Here is a 26311-nt window from a genome sequence, read left to right as displayed (position 1 = left end):
GTTTATATAACTCAATGGATTCCAAGGTGAACAGACAGGGAGTGATCAGGGAACCTGCTATTTGAGGAATGGCTGAAGAAGCTGAGAGTGTTTAGATTGGAGGCTAGAACTCTAAGGGAACACATATTGGAAAATTGTTACAAGGATGGTATAGATTTACTCTGCTTAATTTTTCTAAAGCAAGGATAGAAATGGGAAGAAAACACCCTTTGGCCACAAGTAAGGAGGATCTTTCCTGCAATAAGACCTGTCTAGTCCTAAAGTGGGCCAACTCATGAGATGAAGAGTCTTATCAAACAGAAGCTGACGGGCTTTTTGTCAGGGATGTTATAGAAGAAACTTCTTGATCTCTAAGAGTACTTCCAAAACTTTCCTCTATAAAGTCATCTTTTAATAATTTCAGAACTTTTATAGAGTGGTTTATTTTAAGAAGAAACTAATTTAAATGATCCCAGACAAGTGAGGATAATGGAAACCTGCAGGGAATACATCTGGTCGACCAGAGTTCAAAAACTCCAAGTACCAACTAATATAAGCAGTATAGAACTTGAACACTTAGATGTCTTGAATCTGCTGAGATATATGGAGTAATGGCCCCTTCAGTCCCAGAAGACAGGTCTTCAGGTTTTGTTTCTGAGTGAGAATTCTTGGTATAGAATTCTTTTTTTTTTTATAAATTTATTTATTTATTTATGGCTGCGTTGGGTCTTCACTGCTGCGCGTGGACTTTCTTTAGTTGTGGCCTTACGGGCTTAGTTGCTCCACGGCACGTGGGATCCTCCCCGACCAGGGCCCAAACCCGCGTCCCCTGCACTGGCAGGCAGACTCCCAACCGCTGTGCCACCAGGGAAGCCCTAGAATTCTTAAGGTTAAGGTTTTTCCTAAAGCTCCTTTTACCAGATCTGTCCATGTCCCAAAATAAATGTGATGCTTCCCGATATCTGTGGTGGGTCAGGTGGTGGCCAATTCAGCCCTCAGAACTTTTCATACTAGCCAAGCTCTGAATCTGGAGATGAAGTATCATAATGTGGTCTGTTCCAACAGGGACATGAAGATATTTTTAAAGTCTTAGCACCTGGGAGTTACTTCAGTATTTTCAGAACCTCTCTGTTTGGCTAACATCAAATGACACCTCTCTAAAGGCATGCAGTTAGATGCCAATGTTTTCCTTTGATATAGGATTTAATGAGGCTGAAATCAAAGCAAAAGTTATATCCCAGAGAGATGGAAAAAATAAGCAGTACGTAGAAAAAAGAAGAAAAAGATGTTCATTTCTTCACAGAACAGGCAATAAGATTCTTGGTTCATAGGAGGCTTGAAATTCTTTCAGCTAAAACATGGCAGCTGAAGGAGAGGCTCATACAGATACGAAATTTAAACGTTTAATATGAAACCTATTAGCCCCAAAGCAGAAATATTCTGCACCTCTCTCATGGCACCACCCACAGTCTGCTTCCTGTTTGTTTTTTTGCTTCTAATAATAGAGATGAACTTTTTGAGGGCAGAGACCTCAGAATCCCTTTCCCCTCCAAACATCCCTATTAAATAGCTCTTGAAGGTCAGCTGATGACGTGGCCTGGCAATCAAGAGACATTCTGATCTGAAACATCACATTAAACTTTATGTTCAGAGTTTTTTCCTAATTTGTCTACTCATGTTTCCCGAGTTCTTATTAATTATGGGACCACAATTCATTAAGAATTTAGCCAGATTAATTGCCACTGAAAGTCAGAGTGATGAAGAGGAAGAGTTATGTCTGGCACAAAGCAGGATCTTAATCAAAGTTGATGAATGGATAAAGATACATACTCCCCAGTTTCCCTGGGAGTCCTCCCCTGACAGCATCTTTCCCTCTGAGGGTGCGCTCCATGAGGTTCAGGGGATCTGGCAGTGTCTGTGTGCATGGGGTCAGAATATAAAATGCTGAGATTGATTTTTAGAGACCTCAAGTTAAACCAACTTACAGGCACTCCTGGTATTTAATAATCATTTGGTTTGAGAAGAGCATAGAAGAAACAGAAGGGAATTCCCTGGTTTTGCTGAGAAAAAAAATGGTTTTCCCTAAAATTCTGTGATTGGGAAATGGAATCTTAGAAGCAGCTCAAAGAAGAACTTTCACAGAGGATCTGAAATTAGGACTCGTGAAGAAAAGTTAATGGAAAAGGGATGAGTTAGCCTAAAGGAGAGAAAACTGGTGGGTCACCTAATACATTTCAAATATATTCATAATGTATCATGAATACATAATACATTGTATTCTTAAGCCTAAGATGAAATGAACTCAGACAGTATCATGACAGAGCTCGGCTATATATAATGTATATTTTTCAATATCATTATAATTTTACATTACTGGACTCTTAGGGTAGCACAGTGTTGAAGAAAGTGCAGTGGACTCGGGGTCAGGAGAACTGGATGATAGGTACTTTCTAGATCTGTCACTTAATAGTTGTGTGACTTTTTTTTTTTTTTTTTTTTTGCGGTATGTGGGCCTCTCACTGTTGTGGCCTCTCCCGTTGCGGAGCACAGGCTCTGGATGCGCAGGCTCAGCGGCCATGGCTCACGGGCCTAGCTGCTCCGCGGCATGTGGGATCTTCCCGGACCGGGGCACAAACCCGTGTCCCCTGCATCGGCAGGCAGACTCTCAACCACTGCGCCACCAGGGAAGCCCAAGTTGTGTGACTCTTGAATGAGTCACTTAGTGCCCTAAAATTCAGTTTCTTCAACTCTAAAATGCTTCATGGTGCTGTTTATTATATATAAAGTCCCAGCCACAGGCACGGTCTGCCCCAGTGTTCCTATAAAATTAAATGTTCAGACAGGATTGAAACTGTGGGCATTCCTTCCCTAGAGGTCTTTAGATATAGAGCATCTTCTGGTCCAGATGTCCTAGCTACAGACTGTCTGAGGGCAGGGGAGTGAACCAGACCACCTCAAAGCATTATTCCACCCCAGGGTTCTTAGCATCAGTGCATCAGAATAGAAGAACCAGTGTGATGAAAGTTGTTTCCTTCTTTTCCAATTTTTGGATCATTTTCTCTCCAAATGGAATTGAATATGACACATAGGGCAGAATGCTGGGATCTGGTGAGACACCTGCTCCTGGTTTGACTTTCCCCTACAAAGTGAGTCTTCCTGTTTTTTGATGTAAATTGCCTTGCTTGACCCAACTTTATGTTGCTTTTCTGTTTGCTGAAAGACATTGGAGATATTTATGTCTTGGGTAGAGATGATTCCCTAAAGGACAATGTTCATTGATTTGTGATCACATGAGGCATTGGGCAGATTCTCTCGTAGATGGTAGAGCTGCCCCAAAGGTGCTCTTAGCCTTACCTAGAAGGGGAAATATTGCTGTCTTAGGTGTGAATGGTAAGTGTTTCCCCCAGAAAGGTGAGGAAGCAGTGAAAATGACAGGGGAGGGACCTACAGCTGGAGATTTTTTGGAAGAGAACTAGCGTGGTATAACTACCACTTTCTCTTGTAGCACCAGTTTCTTTGTGTGTCTTTTTGGTGGCTTGAAGAAGCTACTTTTCTGGTGACCATAGAGACAATAGACTCCAAAAGTGAAGTGGGTGTGGGGGGAGGGAAATGGAAGAGACTAATAGAATTTTAGAGTTTGATGGGAAGCAGTAATCTTTCACCTCAACCTCCCACTGAGTAGGGAATCTCAGAGCACCTCTGAGGTGGCCATGGCCACTCATTCCTTGATTAATAGTCTACCTCCCGAGAAAGCCTGTCCTGTCCTCAGTTAAGCCAGGCATGCCCTTGGAAAATGAGCTCGTTTTGTGGTGAAATCTTTCTCTTTTAAGTTGTAGTCCCTGGTTTTCTGTCATTTTAGAGGATCCTGGGCCAAATCTGTTTTCTCTCACTTAGCAGCCCTTTGAATATCTGAAGAAAGTCCTCACAACTTACCTTATTTTTCTTGTCTAAATTAAATCTCCCTATTTTCTTCAGCCATCTTTGAAAAATCTATATTCCAGACACAGAATACCCTTCTCTGGTACACACTGCAGTTTTCTAAAAGTTTCCCTTCTTCTGTCCCATAGGGTATAGGGCACCCACCTTTTGTCTGGTTCCCAGAGTGAGAACCATCTCTTACATAAAGAGTTGAGACTTGAGTGGCGGGTCTCACAACTGGTTCACTCACTGATATCAGAAACAGGAACCTTCACTGTGGACCTGGATGTCCGGACTATGCCTGATGAGTGGCCTCAAAGGTGCTTCCTGTACAATACCTAACATCCCTGAGCCCCAAGTTCACAGGCAGCTACCCTTTCAGAGATCTGAACTATTTCCAACCCTGATGGCAATTCTAAGAGAAGGAGAATTACCCCATGTTCTCTACCCATCAAAAAAGTTTGCCGGTATCTCCCTAATCTTAAAACCCCAGGCCAAAAGGCTCAGCTGGTGGCTTGAATGGCACACTGATCTTCTTTATAGCCTCTTCCTGGTCCCTAAAGACAGAAGCAGTTACAGGTTCCCAGAGCTTTCCATCCTCTTCTGAACTGACATGGCTTCAGGCTACAGCAAGGAATTAGCAGGCACAGAACACAGAATCTGGCCCCAGAGGTTTATAAGAGAGAGAAGGAGACACCAAAGGCTGAAATCACTTCCTAGCATTTCCTTTCATCCTCTCCTGCAGAGTCTGCTGCACCAAAACCACACTCTTCCTGTGAGACCCCCATCCCAGAACCACGGAGGGCTCCTGCTCTTCTGAGCAGTTACTGAGCAGGAGAGTGGGATGTACCACCTGAACGTGTGCACGGCAGTCCCTGTCCGGCAGCTTACAGTCAGAGATGGCTCAGCACGTTCTCTCTAGAACGAGAGAGGTGTTAAATTAGTAGGAGTTCACAGGAAGAGGAACAGGCTTGGAGAAGTGAGTGAAGGGCCCAGAGTTCCACAGTGAAGTACTGGCAGGAATAGGGCTGGAATCCAGTTCTGTTGACTTCTAATCCAAAACTCTCTTTAATACAATATATGTAAAATCATATGTGTGTGTCTGTATTTATACTTCTATATGTATGTGCATGCATGGATGTGTGAAATTTTCATTTGTAGAAGGCTTCATTTCACCCATATGCTCTAATTTGATTCTCACAATAACCCCACTTGACAGGTAAGGGAGCTGAGGTCACACAGGTAATGGTAGCCTGGATTCATATCCAGGCTTTCGGGTTCCAGCTCCCTCTTCTAATTGCATAACATTGCTATTTGATTTCAGTGGTGTTACCAAATTCCTCTTCAGGACCCCTGTGGAATGAAATTCTCTTTTTCCCTGTCCTTCTCTGACGTTGTTAACAAAGCCAGAACATAGCTCCTCACCAAGATGGTGACAAGGTTAGATGCACGAGAGCATAATTGGAAATGCAGCATATTGGTAAGCCAGTGAGAGTCACTTCAGTCACTCTAAAGAGAACGTATAAGCAGGACAGGGGCCAAGGTGTGGCCAGGTTCAAACATCAGAGCTGTGATCCTGGAGGCAGGGACACAGGGTTGGGTAAACAGGGTTAGAGGCCTGTGCCCTTGGCTGATGGAGAAACAAGTTCATAAAATGGTGCCACCCTGGACCATCATTTCCTCATGTTTCATGGTTTTGCATTTATGCAGTTCTTATGTCTTTTTATCATAATCTTAACAAATGTCTTATCCACACATTATCTTAAAAGTCTGAGAAGATGCTACTTTTGAAGAACATTCTTAGAGCAGTTGTTCCCCTCTTCGTCCCCAACTGGCTAGAGTTCTGAGTTGAGGAAGAGGAAGGCAATGGGCATTTACTGAGCATTTACTAGGTATCAGGAACTTTATATAGATGACTTCATTTACTTCTCTTCACAGGAGAAGTTTTACAGTTGAAGAAACTGAGGCTCATAGAGATGATGTAACTTGCCTCAGGACACAGCCAGCAAGTGGTAGAGCTGGGATTTGACACCTCAGCCTGTTAGACTAAGGCATTTGGTCGGTTCCTTCCACGTGGTACACGTGGTCTTCCTGACATTGGGCAGGCTCAGCTCCTAATATCTTGGGTTCTAGAGGACCCTGAACTGTCACAATCACTGCTGAGGAGTCAGTCCCTCTGCCAGACGTGACTTTGTGAGTCATTACTGAATGGCAGTGGGAGACTTAAACATATGGGCCTCAGAAGATCAGACCAGGATGAGAATTTTAGAGCCGGAAGGGACCTTACCAAATATATAGCAACTCTTGAATTTTGCAGATGAGGAAACTGAGGCCTAGGGGTTAGGATTAAAGGATGTGCCCAGGTTATTTAGTGAACCAGAACCGAGTCTCCTGCCTAGAATGAAGACCAGGAACTCAGCACACCAGTCATGAACTACTGGGAAATGGAGAGAGGGGATAAAATGCCACGGGAGTTCTGCTGGGATAGATAGGATTGAGGGGAAAGAAAAGTGGGAGCAATGTACTTATAGCCAGAAAAAAGAGCCAGCATGTGAACCAAGACTGAATACAGATCTAGCGTGGGCGAAAGAGGCTCAGTAAGTGACTTCCCAGATTGTGTTTTGTTCCCATTGCATACAGTTGGAAACCAAATGCAAGCCACCAGGGTTGCTGTGAAACAGCAAACAATTATAGCGCAAATAGTTGTGGGCAGCTGTGGGAACACAAGCCACCTGCTCCAAGTCTATAGCTTTGTTAAACTTGGTAAACATTGAGAAAGGAATGGGAGCGCTCCCAGTTTGTACAGTATCCCATACCCTTCCTGGGAGGCCTTCCTCCAGGATGGGGTGGCCTAGAGCTGCTTTCTGTGTTGCCAAAGTCTCTAGAAGAGACTGAGGGAGGTAGAGTATCACAGAATCATACACTTACAGAGTTTGAAGAGACTACAGGGCCCCCAGAATATAATTTCTCTCTTAATGTTCAGATAAGGAAACTGCGTTCCAGAGAGGTGATGTGCCCAGAACTATAAAGTTAGGGGCAGAACTGACTCTTTTTTTATTCTTACAGTGATTTTATTTTATTTATTTCTCCAGGGTTTTATTTACATTTATTTTTTATTAAATTAAAAATTAATCCAAATTAACCCCAAATTAAATCTTTTAATTAAATCCAAATCTTTAATTCATTAGCACTGACTCCTGATCTCTGAACTTCTGATCCTTTGTCCAGTGCTCCTTCCTTTAAGCCCCACAAGGTTTGTAGATGGAGACAAACAGGGAGTTACAGCATTACAGAATGTTACAGCTGGAATGGATGTGGTTCTTAACTACAGCTGTTTTTGGTTGTCACATGACTGGGGGTGCTATTAGCATTTAGTGGGTAGGGACCAAGGATGCTAAATGGCTTAAAATGTGATCATCCCTGCATAATGAAGAATCCTGTGGTCCAGAATCCAAGAGTGTCCTTATTGAGATATATTTTGTCCATCGTTTGACTTTATGGTTGGGGACTCTAAGCCTAGAGACAGGGAGGGGCTTGACCAGGGTCCTAAAGGGAGTAAGCAGTCCCTGAGTGAATTAGCAGCAGCCTTGGTGCCCTCAGCAAAGCGGCACTCCAACTCCCCGCACACCCAGCTCCTGCTGCGCTCGCTCCTAAGCTACTTCCGGGTCGGCACTTACTTGGACTTCAGGCCCTCCTGTCCATAGGGCTGCAGTAGGTACTGGTGCACAAGCTTGTCCCTGAGAGTCCCGGCCAGTTTAATTTTCTTTCTTGATCGGTGCAAGTTGATGATAAAAAGTGTAATGGACCCTCGAACATAGTTGTGGCTGATATCCAGAGAGAGAGAGAGAGAGAGAGAGAGAGAGACAGAGGGAAAGATGGAAACACAGTGGTCTGTTAGATGCTTCTAGATCATTTACAGGCTGCATGAAACAGGACTACCCCAGGAAAGGGCAATTATTTTATGGTTCTTGGCCATCCTAGCCCTTCAAAGACAGGAAGGCCTTGTTACTGTGGTGTCCTGCAAAGAAGATACCCACTTCCCACCACACCCCTTTTGTTTTTGTTTAAATGTATTGCAATAATTTTAGAAAAAAAAAATCTTTTCCTGAATATGGAAGTAAAATATGCTGATTGGAAAAAAAAAAGGAAAAATATAGAGAAACACAAAGAAGAAAAAGAAAAATCCCCCATAATCCAAGTGTCTTAAGATATGATAACATTTTGGTAGATACCCTTCCAGTATTTTTTAGTTTATTAATTCAACAAATATTTACTGAGTTCTTTGACACATACATATATATATTTCTCAGTTTTTACATAATTGGGATCACATTGTTCACCAGTTTTTTTAGTTCGTGAACATCTTAAACATGCTGCCATGTTATTGTTATTATATATTCTTTTTTTTTTTCTTTTTTGCAGTACGTGGGCCTCTCACTGTTGTGGCCTCTCCTGTTGCGGAGCACAGGCTCCGGACGCGCAGGCTCAGTGGCCATGGCCCACGGGCCTAGCCGCTCCGTGGCACGTGGGATCTTCCCAGACCAGGGCACGAACCCACGTCGCCTGCTTTGGCAGGCGGACTCCCAACCACTGCGCCACCAGGGAAGCCCTATATATTCTTCACTTATAAAAGAATATTAAGTTCTTCAATCATAGAAATTTATTTAACTAGGCTCCTCCTTTGGGGACTTATGTTGTTTGTAATTTTTTGCCATTATAAATTATGTGATGCAGGACTTCATTTATATAAACTTTTTGCACTTCATGATTATTTCTGATGGATAAAGTGCTGGAAGTTGGAAACACTAGGTCAAAGGGAATGCAGTGTATGATTCCTCACCAAATCTGATTCCTACCCAGTTGGTGCCCCTCTCTGTGGGAAGATTATTTTGTCCCTGCTCTGTTGAACACTAGAGTGATCACATGATTGGCTTTGGTCAATGCAATGTGGGTGGACATGTTAAAACCTCTGGGGCAGAGGCTTTAGTAAGCAGCCCATATTTTGCCATGTCTCTTTTCCCTCTGCCAGAAGACTGACAATGTTCTTGAGAGAGGCTGCTCTATTGATCTGCATCCTGGAATGAGGATGATGTGGAGAGATATACAGCTAAGCCATGACAGACAAGTAATGTGAAAGAGAAATACATTTTCTTGTTGAAAGCCATGGAGATTTGGAGGTCCTTTGTTATCAGAGCATAACCTCATCTATCCTGACTAATATACACATTTTGATAATATGGATATTATCTAGAAAGCTTGTATCAGTTTGCTCTGATCACCTACGTATGAGAGCACCCATATCCTCATACCCCTAAGAACACTGGATATTAACCTTTTAAAATATCTTTCTCAACCTGAGAGGTGATAATGGGATTTCAATGTTGTATTAATTTGTATTTTTAAAAAATTCACACTGAGGCACAGTATTTTTTTTTCATTTGTCTCTTTGCCACTTCTTCTTTTGTAAACTGACTGTTCATGGCCTTTGCCCATTTTTCTATTGATATATAAAAACTATTTATTTATTAAAGATAGTGATCCTTTGTTTGCATGTATATTGCAAAATTTTTCCCAGTTTTCTTTGACTGATTCAGTTTGTTCGCGTTGTATTCTGATGTATAAAAGTTCAAAACTTCTAGGCAGTCAAATTTATTGATCTTTTTGATTTCTACTTTTGCTACTTTACCTACCCCATGATTATATAACTATTCACTTTTTGGAATCCTTTTAAACCAGCACAGGTTTAAAAAATGGCCCCATCCTGCTTTCAAAGGAGAAATTCAGAGCGACTCTAAGTCAACTGTGCCCACAGGAAAATATCATTCTCTGCAGAAACAGCACAGCTCAGCCTCTGGGTCACTCATCTATGCCTCTAAATGTGCTAATTAAGGGTTGAGTGACCAAGGGCCAGTCATTGTGATAACTTGGACTAAAAAAAAATACAGAATACAGTTTCCAGGTCTCATCCCTTTATTTAATCCATTTGTGATTGGGGTCTGGGAATCGATATTAAAAAAAATCTTTCCAAGATATTTGGCAGATGAGTTTGGTCTGGGAACCACTTGCCTAGAGCAATCCATTAAGGTTATGAGAAGAATCCCCAGAGTATACCCTTTTGGCTGTGTGTCCGATGATTTTCCTTGCATCTGTAGGAGGGTACATTATTGCATTCAAGGTTTTTTGGATACCTGAATTGATATTCTGATAAATCATTAAATGACTCTTCTATTTGGTCCCTCCTCCTCTGGTCCTTCTTCTCAGTCCCCTGAAGCATGTGAACTAGCTTTTGGAGCCAACGAGTTAGGTCAGGAGAGAATGCCAATTTATTTGTGCAGACTCGTTTCATCAGAGATCTGAAGAAAGATGCTGCTAGCCGATGTTAGCATTTACCAACATTAAAGAACACCAACTAAATTCCATTGGTGGGCTTTAAGCTTAGCTTAGCTGTGTGCAAAACTACATTAACTACAGGCACTGTGGGCTTCAGCGTGTGAGCAAAAGCAGGCGTGCATGAGTACCAATTTTCACAGACTGTGGTGAAGCCTTCTGCTAACTCCCATCAAACAACCTTCTCAAAGGCTAGCAGCAGAGGCGGACAGAGCTGCGTGTTTGCATTTAGGAGTTTCTCCTCTGCAGAGCTGGGGCAGAATGAGCCCTTGGAGATGGCAGAGGAGAAGGGAGGGATGTGGGGAAGTGGTGGGTGGGAGGGAGACCTGAAATCACACCACTGCTTCAGGGAAAGCTATCTTTTCAAGCTGCTCGGCAGTGGTCTGATTTCCATTTACACAGTTCCACTGGGGGAGACAAGCCAGTACTGAAAGCCAGCCCAGACACCAACTGGCCGAGGCTCTCACAGAGCTCACGGAGCCTCCTCAGGTAGGAGCTGGCATTGAAGACCCCCTCGATCATCGCTTTCCCTGCTTGGCCGATGGGCAAGGACATTAAGCAGAGGCCTTTGGCTGTGAAGACACATTCTTGGCTGGAGAATGCAGCACCAACCTGAAAGTACTATGTTGAGAAACCAGATTCCTGAAGAATGTACATTCTCTGCCGACAGAAGAATAATCTTGGAGGACTATCTGTTCCCTAAGGAAATGGGGTCTTACTGAAGGTGTGGACTGGAGGCAACTGCTGACCTTCTGATGCTGTCAAGTCCAGGGGGCTTTTTGTTCTCTTAGTTAATGCCCCTGCTGTCTGGTAGAACATCTGTCTTGTTCCATGTCTCACTCATGGTAAGACTTTGTCACCAGCAGAGAATGCGTGTATCTGGAGTTCATCTTTCTGGCTGTTCTTTTGCTGCCTGACATCCCTATGTTGCCATGTGGGAGGGGGAGGAAGTGAGTCAGGAGTGGGGACTGGGCCTGGAATATCATGGATAGAAGAGGCGAGGGGTGTCATATGGGGAGGTGCATCTTGACTTACAGATGAAAAACAGTCCCTGTTCTAGAAATGTCTCCAGTGAAGCTGGGAGACTAGGAAAGGGAAGGGAGGGTGATGCTTTGAAATCCGTGGCCATTTCCAGTGAAAGTCTATGTGTTTGAAAACTGTGTTGGTCCATTATCTCCAAATCTAATTCAAAGTTCTTAGGTTCGGTAAAAGTCAGGCCATATTTTGCCAAACATCTTTTCCCCTAATTTCAAAGCATTGTGTATTTTAAGGGAAATTTAATCCACATGTTTCTGATTCATTTACACTTAACTCATCAAAATATTGTTTTGTAAGAGCCATTTGATGTCCAAGAAGCCTCAGGAACCTTTTTATGAGTCTTTAAAAAAACTTCTTCTGAAAAACAGGAAGTTGTGCTTTGCCAATAATAAACGAACTTGAACCCCAAAAGGCTCAATTTTGCTTCAGTATCCACCAGGCTTCAACTGGTTCTGAACTTGGCTAAGGACCTCAGCTCCTCCCAGAAACATACATTGTGTTAGCAGAATAGTTTAGAAAAAGAAGGTTTCCTAGTCAAAACTTATTCGTTCTCTGAATAAGAAGACTTAGGGTGAGAACTGCTATGCTGCCAGTGTCCTAATTTGTTGGCTCTAGAACAGAAAGCAGAAAATCACCTGCTAGTGTTGGTATGAGTATCTAACTCTTTATCCTAAATCAGTCATAAAAGACAATCGTCTACTAGGTCAGAAACGACCCACAGTGTAAGAGATGCCATGAGAGGGAGTGAGGTATTCAAGTAGAGGTTCATGACTGTCAGGGAGATTGTAAAGGGCATTTCTGTGTTATATAGGACACCAGGCCAAAGATCTCTAAGGGTTCTTTCCAAATGTAAAAATCTTTACATTATTAATGTTGCTACTTGCCTATACGTGTGATACCATAGAACCTTTGGAATTTAATACAATAATACAAATGCGAGTATCTGGCAAGATGCTTGGCACACAGCAAGTGTTCAATACAGACTGGAGTGCAGGAGTTATTTTAAAAGACCCCTTCTTTGGTTTATTCTACTGGTAAACTTATACTTTTCCACCCAATTCCCTATTTTGAGCAAGGATATATATTTTCAGAGTATTGGTCAAGACTGGACAGCGTTAAGCTAACATGCGCACTCTGGGACATTTCTGTGACCTTGGCTTCTTTGGCCACAAATAAACTAAGTGAACCAGGAGTGCTTCCTCGTGACTGCTATGGAGGATGAGGGGGCACAGACAGGGCACGTGGCTTCCCACAGGGAAGGAGCAGAGACACTTCTATCTTTGCGCCCACCTATCTAAGGCACCGGACACCCACTAACATGGAGAAGATCTGCAAACTCAGCCAGCTCAGTGTATCCACTGTGGGCTTTCTTCTCTAATAGGAACAAAAAGACCTTCACCCCAGTAATCACTAAGGTCATCTGTGGAATAGATTAGTAAAGTCATTTCTTTCTTTTATGTAACAGGGAGAAAGAGGGATGGAACTGACAGAAGCACAGTGGCACTGTTTCCCCAGAGAGGTTCTGGAGTGACTTTCCATAGAAAGCAGAGGAGACCTGGTGATGGAGAGAGAATATTGAATGCAATGAATGATTTGATGCTAGTGAATGGCAGAATTCTTAACCATTCCACCACACCCCTTCCTTCTGGCCAGTGTGGTAACAGCAAAGGGAAAGAGAGCTATAACTGTAAATCATCAGTGATGTCTTGATGCCCTATTTCTGCATTCATTCACTTGCCCATTCATCAAACATTCACTGAGACCTTCCTCTGGCCCGTCACTCTACTGGACACCAAGAATACAAAAATGCATGAGGCACTGGCCCTGAGGGCACAGTATATTCAGAACATTAGTGACAACTTCCCACAAGAATGTCAAAGAACGTCAGGATGAACACTGGGATGAAACAATGTGAAGAGACCTCTGTGAAGACCTTCAAATTCTGCTAAGCCCGTGGCTTGACTACTGACATTTTCCCCTGCGTCCTCAGACCTGTAGTATAAAGGGCACATACTGATGTGCTTCCCAAAAGAGACAAAAGGTGCCAAGAGTAATTTTTCTCTCTTGAAGCTGGGGGTCCACCTTTTGGGTGGTTACCTCAAGGCCAGGGTGGAGACAAGGAATACAATGTTTCCTTGTGTGGTGATCAGATAACTCCAGCCAAGGCCATAAAGCAGTCACTCTCTGTCAGGTATTGGATTGAGCTTCCTGTTGAGCAAAAGGGACGTTGAAAGCCTCTGGCCTCTGCCCAAACCAGCCTCCACTCATCCACAATAGGCACTTGTATCTACAGACAAGACAACTGGCCCCTGACCCCGCTATGCTCAGAGTGAGTCTTTGAAAAATCTTATCCTGATAAATTAACTGGCTTGGCTCCTCTGTCATCAAGGAAGGGGAAGGAGCGTCTGTTGTAACCTGACCGCTGGAGCTCTTTGTGCCTCCACTACCCGTGATCAGCTCCTGACAGGCTCACTGGACTGAAGATCTGGCTGGGGGCACGTGCCTCCTCCTCCCTCACTCCCACTCCACACAAGGTTTCTCTGCAGGAAGAGAAAAGTTCTTACTTCCAGAGCTGCCTACTCTGTTCCTTAAATAGAAAGTGATGTAAGAAAGCCATATTTGGTCTGATGGGTTTTGCTTTAGGCTCAGTTTTAAGTTTTTACCTTATGAACCTCACGTTTTAAAATATTTTATCTGCCAAACTTTATTTATTTACTAATTATTTTTCCTATTTTTTAAAAGACAACTCTGACAACCAGAGCTTCAGATGAAAAAGAGCATAATCATACCTGTTACCGTGCTGATTGTTCAAAGTCCGGCCCCCTAAAAAAGGAAGCCTAGATTTTATTTAACCTTTAAAATAGCTGAAAAGGTTTTCCAAATACTGAAATAGCTCTAAAGCTGGCCTGACTACTTTTGGGCACTCTCAGTTTGGGATGCACTGGTATATGGGTAGGTTTCTAGTGGTATAGCTCTCCAAAATGCATCTTAGAGATGTAGACTTATTTCCTCAAGCTCGCCTGGTGTATCTTAGGAACAGATTTTATATCTCTACCCCTGGTTCAGGCATAGGCATATAAATAAGCCTCCTGCACATTACATCAACTGGCTGAGAGAAAATGCTCAGTAAAAATTTGTTGGATGAAGAAGTAAATGAACAAATGGCATGTATTTTTATGAACATTTTATGAATAAATCCTGTAAGTGTGAGAGAGGGGGTTTACTTGGAGAAAAAGCTGTTTATCAGAAACCATTTGAAACCTGCAAAGAGCAGGTAAAGTGAATCCAGAAGTGGTTTTCAATAAGTCTTGAAGGGGCCCCATATATGAAATTCTCAAAGGGGCCTGAAGCTCCCCAGGGGTGGCTTTCTGTGCCACCTCTCTGCAGACTTACTTGTGGTGGTTTGTGCAGTGAGCATAAATCCTTAGTTTGTCCCGGATCACTCGGCCTGGCCGTGGCTTCCGCTGGAGCCCAGCCACATGCACAGCCAAGACCTTGGGGCCAATCAGGCGCTTGTAAAGGAGAGAGAGCCAGTAGTCCTGAGGAGAACAGAGAGGCAGAGAGTCAGAGATAGACACACATTCGGGTGTTCTGAGTAAACATACAAACACGCAGGCCAGAATCCACTTCTTACCAGGAATATGGTGAATCAGGACCAGCGAGACCCTAACCCTGTAAGCGTGATCACCACAATGAAGTGCTAATTTCGGTTCATAATGAAGTGGGCATTATCTAAAGTGGCCTTTGCAGCTGGCCAAATGAGGAAGTGTCAGTGGGGCGAGCCCCGAGTGGCATACAAAGCAAATGAATCAGTTTTTCACATATAAAAGACCAACCAGCTGGGCCTTGAATTTTCAACTTTCTTTTCCTATGACTTTACTTTCATACTGGTTTATGACTTCTGTTTAATTATAGGATGGAAGATTTCCAACCTTCGCGATTGTCACCAATGTGAGAATCCAACATAGCATCCTCCAAATATTGTCACTATTAATGTGGTGGGAGGAGGATGACGTTCCTCCAGACAGGAGACCAGAGTCCTGATTCCAGAGGTGAAAATACAAACAGAAGAATGTCTGCAAACCATGGTGCTAATTCTTGGTCACCCTCAATAATTCTAAACTAAAAACAATGTGGTGCTTTTAAACATTCCAGGGTCCATTTGTAGTTGATTAATAAATACTCAGGGGCTTCCCTGGTGACGCAGTGGTTGGGAGTCCGCCTGCTGATGCAGGGGACACGGGTTCGTGCCCCGGTCCGGGAGGATCCCACATGCTGCGAAGCGGCTGGGCCCGTGAGCCATGGCTGCTGAGCCTGCGCGTCCGGAGCCTGTGCTCCGCAGCAGGAAAGGCCACAACAGTGAGAGGCCCGCGTACCGCCAATAAATAAATAAATAAACAAATAAATAAATAAATACTCAATCTGTAATCCACACAGGAGTTTGAACTTACAAATGCCTATTTACTGCCACCTTAATTTCTACTGTATTTGCTATTATCATGTTTTATTTTTATATTGGATACAAAACATATTTTGTATTTGTTTTGTATTTGCTCTTAAACCCTATTATGGGGTAATGACTTCAGTGTTTATAACTCACCATGTAAATAGGGCCTCCTAATTTGTTTAGGAGCTTCCCCCCTCCCCCCATTTCTGGAATTCAGTGAACATACTCTTCAGTGCAGGCATTCTGTTCAAGACCTTAAAGACATCAATCATGTCTTCTCAGCCTTCATCTTTCAATAATCTTTTTTTTTTTTTTCCCTTTTGTGGTCATCTATAACATCAGCTGCTTAAAAATGTCTGGTGAATTGAATAAATCAGAACAAAGTCCCAGAGCTTGTTTGTCTCCAGAATAGCTCCAGATCTGCCCTGAGCACTAAGCCTTGCCCATTTACCTTAATTAACTTTAAGTGGACTTAGGATGGCTGCTAAATATGGTTTCCTTATATTTAAAATAGCAAATATTTCATTATTGTCAATCATATAGATAAAAAAAATTCATTGCTCATACTTGACTACAATTTCTGTGTCTTTGATTTGAAGTAATCTCTGTGAAGAGATTATCACATTCACAGTATTTCCAATGGGATGTCCACCTTTTTCTCATTGATTTGTAACATATCTTTTAATATTAGTGGTAAGAATCCTTTGGAATATTTATGAAACAAATATTCTGTCCAAATTTGTAGTTTGCTTTTTATCACTTTTTATGATTTTTTTGACATGAAGAATTTCAAAAATTTTTATAGAAAAATATATCAATCTTTTTCTTTTGATTTCTTCTTTTTCTTTTATCCTTAGAAAGTCCTTCCACACACAAAGGTAAGATCAATCTTCACTGATATTTTTTCTAGTTCTTTTTATATTATCATTTAAAAATTTAAACTTTTAATTCACTGAAAAATATTTGGGTGTATGGTACTAACTTTACTATTGTCTAAATTATCTACTAGTTGTTGTAGCATCATATAGTGAATAACCTATCCCTAAACCCACCTTTATCACAAACTAAAATTTATACATATGAAATATAAATGTTTATATTATATATTATACATTATCATGTCTGTTATTATCTAATATATAATATACTGTATATACTATATTGTATTATAATGTATATTGTATATATTATACAATATATGATACGGTATAATGTGTATATATATTATAATACATATATACTATATATACATATATATACATACACACATATGTACAATATAATATACATTGTGATATATAATATAAATGATATATAATTATATATAATAATGTGTATTATATAACATATTTAAAATCATGTTATATATAACACATAAAAACATATAAATATATGCATATGTCATATATAATAGTTTATGATATGTATATCATGATACATATACTGATAAGAAATGTTATATATAATTCTGTGTCTGGATTTTCTATTCTATTCTACTGAACTCTCTATTTTTTTTTTTTTTTTTGCAGTATGTGGGCCTCTCACTGTTGTGGCCTCTCCCATTGTGAAGCACAGGCTCCGGACGCGCAGGCCCAGAGGCCATGGCTCACGGGCCCAGCCGCTCCGTGGCATGTGGGATCTTCCTGGACTGGGGCACGAACCCGTGTCCCCTGCATCGGCAGGCAGACTCTCAACCACTGCGCCACCAGGAAAGCCCTGCACTCTCTATTTTTAAAAAATCACTTTCACATCATTTTCATTATTATAGTTAGCATTTAATATGTAGAGATTCAAGTTCATTTCATTATAATTTTCCTTTCTTTGTTCAAATGTTCCTTAATTAGTAATATTCATTTATTTTTCCAAATAAATTCTGAAATTATTTTTTTGCAGCAGTTGTTGCAGAGAAGTTTGAAGCTAGCATGAATTTCTTTCTATGTTTGGTTAGCCTGTTTGTTTTCTATCTTTTGTGTCCTGCCAGGATGCTTATAGGAGTCATGTTTTATCCTTGATATTTGAATTTTTACCAGGAATGTGTCAATGTGAGTTTCTGCATTAATTTGCCTGTATTTGGGGACTTTTATTTTTAACATCTTTATTGGGGTATAATTGCTTTACGATGGTGTGTTAGTTTCTGCTTTATAACAAAGTGAATCAGTTATACATATACATATGTTCCCATATCTCTTCCCTCTTGCGTCTCCCTCCCTCCCACCCTCCCTATCCCACCCCTCCAGGCGGTCACAAAGCACCAGTGGGGACTACTTTTAATCAGAAAGACTAAGCCTTTTCTTCAACCTGTGAGAATTTTCTTTAAATATAGCTTCAAGTTCTTATGTATATGTTTTCCATATACAGGAGAATATATGTAACTTAATGACAGTTCTGAAGCATATGAGAACCCACCATCCATCTTAAAAGCTACCATAATACCCACACTGTTGCATTTAGTTATGTGAGTCTTCCTTTTCTCGTTTATATGTTTTTCATTCCCTTCCTTCATAGTTTAGTTTTATCCATATATATATATATATATATTTGCTCCTAAGCAATATATTATTTAATTTGTTAGCTTTATAAAAGTGGTATCACGCTGTATGTAGTTTTCTTTGACTTACTTTTTTCACTTAACATTATGCTTCAACGATTCATCCAGGTAGTTATGCGTACTTACAGTTTATTCATTTTCAATATTGTATGATACTCCATTGTGTAAAAATATTACAATTTATTTATCCGTTATTCGCTGATAGATATTTGAGTTGTGTCCAGAGTTTTGCTATTATGAACAACGTGTGTTTGAACATTCTTGTTCCTGTTTCCTAAGACCCAGGTGAAGAAATCTGGAGAAGCATTACTCCAATTGTGATTGGAAACCAGCAGTGCCTCATCACTTGGGTGCTTCTTAGGAATGCACATACATGGACTTTATCCTAGATGTACTGAATCAGAATCTCCAGGGGTGAGGCCCCCAAATTGTGTGGCTCTCTAGGTGATTCGGTTGCTTGTCAAAGTTAAGAGAAGCACGGTTCTATAGTACAAACTGTAGTACTGGAATTGCTGGGTAACACGCAGGTATAAAAATATTCAGGTTTACAGGATAATGCCAAACTGTTTTCCAAAGTGATTCCAATTATTCCAACTTACACTTCCTCCAGCAGTGTCTGTATGTGTTCCCTGTGATCCACATCCTTGCTAACACCTGTTATTTTCAGACTTCTTAATTTTTGCCAGTCTAGTGGGCATAAAATATCTATTTATTTTTGTGTTAAGAAGTCCTTCCTCATGTCTATTTCATAAAGATATTTTATGTTTTCTTTTAAAACTTGTAGAGTTTTTCTTTCATAGTTAAGTCTTTAATCAAAGTAGAATGTAGATTCCCCTCGGGGGAATCTAGGATTTGGGTTGGTAAGTCAGCTGACAGTAGGTTAAAGCCAAAGTGAATGTGAAATTTGCACCTTTACTTAGCTCCGTGCACCACCTTCAGACGCCTCTCTCACCCTTATTCTTTTCTCAGTTCCCTATTTAGCCTGCCTCTTTTTAAAAAACTCCACTTTCCCTCTCTCACTGTCCTTATCTCTCCCTCATGTAAAGCAGCAGAACCAAATTATATTTCCTTCCTCCCTCCCTCCCTTTCTCCTTTCTTTTATTTTGCTATGATATGTGCCATTTATATAATCACAAATAAAATTAAACAAATGGAATAATTCCTGAATATCTCTTAAGGCAATGACATGAAAATGCAGAAAAATTATCTTTATGCATAGATGAGATAGGAAAAAAATAAAGAATGCACATATATATCTAACAACAGCAACAACAACAAAAGGACAGTGCATGAAAGATGCAATAGAAAGAGAACTTTTCAAACAATAACAGTCATAAAAAAGGAAGGCAAATATAATAGCTTTTCATGTCAACAATAAAAAAATCCAAAGCAAGGAATGCATTGCAATTTTCAAGGGACAAAGAGAGCCCCAAACAAACATTCTTTAAGTGTGTCAGACATGAGAAGAAGTTGAAGAAAAATAGAGTCCATTTATTAGTTGGAGAGGGAAAATTAATAACAGATGACACTAAAAAGACAGAGGTTTTAAATCTTTTCTTTTTCTTTAGTATTTGTCAGAAAGTCAATTGTGGTCTGAAAGCTGGAAAACGCAGTATATAGAGTAAGTTCAACCAAAATAAATGGGAAAAAAAAAAGAAATTGACAGAGGGTTGCAGAATTTACTGGATTAATCACTGAACGATGTGTTCCTCAAGGTCTAAGACTACTTACTCATTCCTAAAGCCCATGCCTAGTAGAGTGCCTGGCTTATAGGAGGTGCTAGAATTCAATTATGGAATGTGTACTATGTTCAAGGCTCCATGCTAGGCATTAGGAACATAGTGGTGAATAAGACAAATACAGTTCTTGCCATCATGAAGTTTATAAATCTTATCAAGAAAAACAGTCCTTAAGCCAATGAGTTATGCAATTAATTTCAATAGAACAAATGGTAATGGAGAACTCTATGAGACCGTATAGTATCATACATGTGACCCAGTCTGGGCGGGGTGTATGGTCAGCGAAGGAGTCTTGTTGCCAGAACCTGTGTGGACCTCAACCTGGAGTCTGGCTTCCTGGGAGTGGACTGTAGCTTTGGAGTGTGCACCACTAGGCTGGAAAGGTGGCAAGGGGCAGCTGCTGATGGAAATGTGATCAGGGCTTGGGCTTGCAGCCTGGGTGGTCCACACTGCGTGACCATGAGACCCTTGGTGATACACTACAGAACTAGGAGTGGGGAAGGGGTGCTGGGCTGTGGCCTTAGGCTCTGACCACCCATGTGAGGCCTGCGAATACATCTTCCATTCTACAAGCACTTTCTGAGCACATATTAGTGGCATGCAGATATTCTGCTCAGTCCAAGTGATACTAAGATGAACAGGACATCTCCCTGTCCTCAAGGAACCTAGGGGTCAAGACACATGTAAGCAATTCTCTGTAAAATGAGGCTGGCTAAAGTAAACACCACAGAAGCGGGAACCACTCGTAGAACTTAGGGAATTCAGACGCCAAAACAATTATTTATGACCAGGGGATTCCAGGAAGGCTTCTCAGAGAAACAAAAGTGGACAATTAATTTGCTTAGAGTTGAAAGATATATATTCAAATCCTGGAAAGTTATTTATTATCTCTAAATCTCAGTTTCCGGGGCTTCCTGGTGGCGCAGTGGTTGAGAATCCGCCTGCCAATGCAAGGGGCATGGGTTCAAGCCCTGGTCTGGGAAGATCCCACGTGACGTGGAGCAACTAAGCCCCTGTGCCACAGCTACTGAGCCTGCGCTCTAGAGCCCGTGAGCCACAACTACTGAGCCCGTGTGCCACAACTACTGAAGCCCACGCACCTAGAGCCTGTGCTCCACAACGAGAGAAGCCTGCGCTGAGAAGCCACCACAACGAGAACACTGCAACGAAGAGTAGCCCCTGCTACAAATAACTCAATTTCGTTTCTTTTTATGGCTGAGTAATATTCCATTGTATATATGTGCCACACTTTCTTTATCCATTCATCTGTCAATGGACACTGAGGTTGCTTCCATGCCTGGCTATTGTAAATAGAGCTGCAATGAGCATTGTGGTACATGACTATATACGCTACCAAATGTAAAACCGATAGCTAGTGGGAAGCAGCCACATAGCACAGGGAGATCAGCTTGGTGCTTTGTGACCACCTAGAGGGGTGGAATAGAGAGGGTGGGAGAGAGGGAGACGCAAGAGGGAAGACATATGGGGATGTGTGTATATGTATAGCTGATTCACTTTGCTATAAAGCATAAACTAACACACCATTGTAAAGCAATTATACTCAAATAAAGATGTTAAAAAAAAACGGGGTGCCCCCGCTCACCGCAACTAGAGAAAGCCTGCGCACAGCAACGAAGACCCAATGCAGCCAAAAATAAATAAATAAAATAGATACAACATTAAAGAAATAAAAAATGTTTAAAATAAAATAAAATAAAACTCAGTTTCCTCATAGGGATTTAATGAGATAATATACCTGGAAATATCTATTAGTGCCTGATATATCGAAATATTTAATAAACGTTGCTTCTTCTTCTCTTTATTCCTTGAAAGATGTTTTTTAGCCTCATGAAAATAGTTGTATTCTAGTATGTACACAATTATGCTCTAAGTTGCCCTGAAAACATAAATATAACTCGTGTGTGTACGTGTGTGTGCACGTGTGCATGTGTTGGGAAGGTTGGAAGGAAACTCCTTGAGATCAGGGCTTACTTTTGCATATCTGGTGCCTGTGAACATAGATATTGGTACTCAGTAAATATTTGATTGAATGAATGATCGAATCAAGATTCACCTCCTGAAACTGATGGGAGGTTTTTCAGGGCTGAATGGTAGTGAAATGATAACTTCGCAAGGTTCAAAGGTTATGGTTTTCCTGAGCACTGATGGGCGTTGCTGCAGGTGCCTAAACTTGTTTAATCTCAATATTTTCTGTTTCTGGGAAGTGTACACGCACTGAAGTGTGACAGCCAAATGACAAATATTTTTCCATCGTGGAGCCTCTTGCCTGACTTCCAAAGTCACAAAAACATAGCTCTAGTAGGCACGAGGCTACCCCGGTAGCCACTCTTTCTCTAGATAGCTGACCTTAGAGAGCCAAGAACAAGTGAAGTGGAACATCACCATGGAGTTTTGCTCTAGATGTGGCAGTGGGCCAGAGCTCATGTGTAAAGGAAAGAACGCTGCTGCTCCAACTTCCTCCACGGAGGGAGAGCTGCAGGGCAGATCTAGAAAGTTTCCATGTGACTGAAGCATCTTTGGAAATAATACTAAAAGCTACAATTTTCCCTGCTGCCCTCTCTAGAGGGAATGGAATCCCCTCCAATCCATTTTTTGACCGCCTTACTTAAAACTGCCAAATGGCCCCGCATTGCTTGCAGGCTAGAGACAGTGGCTAAAACCGGTGGTTCTACCATGAATTAGTCCCTTCCCACCTTTCTCTACTTGGCCTTTTATCCTCAAGGACATTGATTTTTTTTATCCCTTCCACCATGGACAGGGCCTTCTTGTTTCTCTAATTATCTCCCATTCCTATCCCGCACACCCCTCCCCAACATGTGTGGGTGCACACACACACAAAATTTGTTAACTCTTAGCTCAGATGTTAACTCTAGGGTCACTTTTCCAGGGAAGTTTTCCTGGACCACATTTCTGTTATGTGTCCTCAGAAAACAATTTCTTTCCCTTAGGACATTTGATTCAGTTTATATTTACACATTTATTAGTAGGATTTTCTGATTCATGTGTGTCTTATTTTCTAGACTATGAATTCAATGATGATAGGACTGTGTTTTCTCACAGCTGCCTAATACAGCACCTAGAACCTGAGCACCTAGAACCTGTGTTCAATAAACAGTTGGAACTAGAAGAGCCTGAAGGTACCCACATCCCCCAGTCTGATCCCCTGCTCCTTGCTTCTCTTAGCCAGTCTTATCTACAACTGGACTTCAGGTAATGTGTTCTGAAACAAATTACAGAGTTTTTCTGTACTCAGCCCCATCAATCCCAGACCTGAGTAAAGGTGGAAGGAAGCACTGGCTCAGCTGGGGTTCTGTGGTGCACAGTAGTAGTAGTGTGGAATTTCTAGCCCAATCCAGTGGGGATGATGCCCAAACCAGAGAACTGAGTGGAATGGAGAATCAGGAAGCCTCCAACCTAGAAATGCAGCCCAGAAGGTCATCATACAAGGGGCACCGGAAGCACTGAATATGAAATCAGAATTCTAGGCATGCTGCAAGTGAAGGAAATCACAAGCTCGCACAAAGAATTATACAGGCCTGCCTTCACCTGCGCATTGAGACAAGATAGGTGATGTTGTCTGGGTTCAAAATGGCAGGGGAAAAACTGATAAGTTCGCTATAAAAATGCCAAGCTACATGCTTTTAATGAGAATTACTTTTGGCAAAAAATGCAATTGAACTATTCTTGCTTATCTTGAATACTCCAGTCATGAAGTTTAACATATCTGTGAAACATTTCCCAGAGCTTAGTATCAAGAATGATTTGCAAAATGGTATAGCCACTGTGGAAAACAGTTTGACAGTTCCTCAAAGAGTTAAACATAGAATTACCCTAACACAGCAATTCCACTCCTAGGTATATGGGTATATGCCCCAAAGAATTTAAAACAGGTACTCAAACAGAAACTTGTACGTGAATGTTCATTACAACATTATTCACAAAAGCCAAAAGGTGGAAACAACCCAAGTGTTCATCAACAGAAGAATGGGTAAACAAAATGTGGTATATCCATATAATGGAATATTATTTAGTCACAGAAAGGAATGAAGTTCTGATACATGCTACAACATGGATGAACCTTGAAAACACGCTAAGTGAAGGAAGCCAGACATAAAGGGACAAATATTGTATGGTTCCACTTATACGAAATATCTAGAATAGGTAAATTCATGATACGGAAAGCAGAATAGAGGCTACCAGAATCTGGGGGGAAGGTGAGAAAGGAGAGTTATTGCTTAATGGGTTCAGAGTGATGAAAAATTTTTGGAATAGACATGGGAGATGGTTGCATGACATTGTGACTGTACTTAATGCCACTGAATTGTATACTTTAAAATGGTTAAATCAGCAAATTTTATGTTATATATATTTTACCACAATGAAAAAAGAGAAAAAAAAAGGATGAATTGCCAGAAGTAATCCTTCTTGAGAATAACCTGGTAATATGCATCAAAAGCCTCAAATTGCTCTATACCCTTTGACCTAACAACTCCACTTCTCATAATTTATTCCAAAGAAATAATCATAGATATGTGCAAAGATTTATCAGTAAGATGGTTGTAGTAGTCGTTGGTTTTGTGCCTTAATATCAATTCTTCCTCCTTTTGATCACAGCATCTGGATTTTCTTTCTTTTGGATATGGTTCAGCCATGATTGTATACTGTTTATCAAGTTTCCCTGATCTCCCTTGAGGAGAGTAACTGATCATATTAGGCCAGTTGGACTTTCTTTCCAGGGAATCTGGAAACTGAATGGGATGGCCAAGCATATTAAGAGCGGCTGGACTGGATTTACTCTATGGAGTGGCAACTTGAGGGGACTGAATGTTCATTGGTGCTGCCAGCTGGATTCTTCATTGCCCTGAATCTTATCCCTTCCAAGCTGGGTGCTTCACCTTTTCAACAACTCCATTTCTTCTCTGCTTAAGTTCCCTAGATTCCTTCTCTCCCTTTTTTTCTTATGACCAAAGAATGTTAATTGGTTCCATGATCATCACAGCTTTATTTTTACTGGGGAAAAAGCTTCAAAACAATTAAATGTTCAATAAATAAATTACTAGATAAGCAAATTGTGGTGGATCCAACTATGGAGAGTTTTCAGTCACTAGAAATTCTATTTTAGAAGCATATTTAATGATGTCAAAAGATGTTCATTATAGTGTGTAGAAAAAGAACAGACTCTAAAATAGGGTGATCTTATTTTTGAGGGGAAATAAGTATCTCTGTGCAATTAAACTTGAAGGATATACACCTAAATGAAAACCGTAGTTATCTCTGACTACTACTCCTTTCCTTCTTCCAGTTCCTTGAAAGGTCTATTCTCCCACACCTCTGGGCCTTTAGAAATACCGTTCCCTTTGTCTAGGGTATTTTTTCTGCCCATGCCCTGCCTAGCCAACTCCTTCTCATTCTTTGGGTTTCGGCCTAAGTGAAATTTCCTCTTAGAAACCTCTCTGAAGCCCCATGTCCAGGTTAGGGTTTCTCTCGTATGTGATCCTGTGAACACTGAGGTAACCCCCTCAACAGTTTTCACAGTGTTTGTTAATTGCCTATTCACTAGTGTATTCTCCCCTAGACCCTTCAGTGAGATCAGGGTCCATGCTCCTTCCAACAATGTCAACAAACATTTCTTGAGTGCTTCACATGTATTATCTCACTGAATTCACCAATAAATCCTATGACGAAGCACTGTTATCTTTCTTTTTACAGGTGAGGATACTGAGGCTTAGACATAGACAAAAGCAATGTACACAGGTGACAGAATTATAGCCCCAGCACCAGTGCTTAATAAATGTTTGTTGAATTAATGAATGAAAATACTAAAATTATGTAGATAACTTTCACTACTGCAGGTCTCTGAATCTATGATGCAAAAGTATTGCTAGAATTAAAAGTACTGGCCTGATCAAATGGGTAAGATGTCAGTACGCAGCCAAACATCTTATTTTACTGATAAGTGAATTCAGTCTGAAGCTCCCTTAAAAATTCAGAGCTAGTGCTGCCTGGAGATAAAAATCAGCCCCATCCTCTCTCCTCCTCTGAATGCTCTGAATTAGTAAAATAGAGGCCACTTTTGACTGACAACCTGGTATAAATGCTGATTTATACCAGGTTGTGTCAAAAGTACCAGGGACAACCTGAGACTTGTAATTGGCATCTGAAGTGGGGGCAGTCTTGTGAGACTGAGCCATTAAGTTGTGGGATCTAACGCTAACTCCAGGTAGACAGTGTCAG

The 26311-nt window shown here is 41.2% G+C and overlaps 1 protein-coding gene across 2 annotated transcripts in view; it reads right to left on the bottom strand.

Annotated features, from left to right (window-relative positions):
• HPSE2 (heparanase 2 (inactive)) overlaps positions 1-26311 on the bottom strand; it is a 581960-nt gene that overhangs the window by 17175 nt on the left and 538474 nt on the right. For both annotated transcript variants that reach the window (XM_067709748.1, XM_067709749.1), the window contains 2 exons: positions 14716-14861; positions 7575-7721 (listed from right to left, as the gene is read on the bottom strand). In XM_067709748.1, the coding sequence (XP_067565849.1) occupies positions 7575-7721; positions 14716-14861 (293 nt within the window). The remainder of the gene's footprint in view (positions 1-7574; positions 7722-14715; positions 14862-26311) is intronic.

The sequence above is a fragment of the Pseudorca crassidens genome, chromosome 16 (genome assembly GCF_039906515.1).
Source record: "Pseudorca crassidens isolate mPseCra1 chromosome 16, mPseCra1.hap1, whole genome shotgun sequence".
Classification (NCBI taxonomy): domain Eukaryota; kingdom Metazoa; phylum Chordata; class Mammalia; order Artiodactyla; family Delphinidae; genus Pseudorca; species Pseudorca crassidens.
The sequence above is the reverse complement of the archived record's forward strand: the minus strand, read 5'-3'. Positions and strand labels throughout refer to the sequence as shown.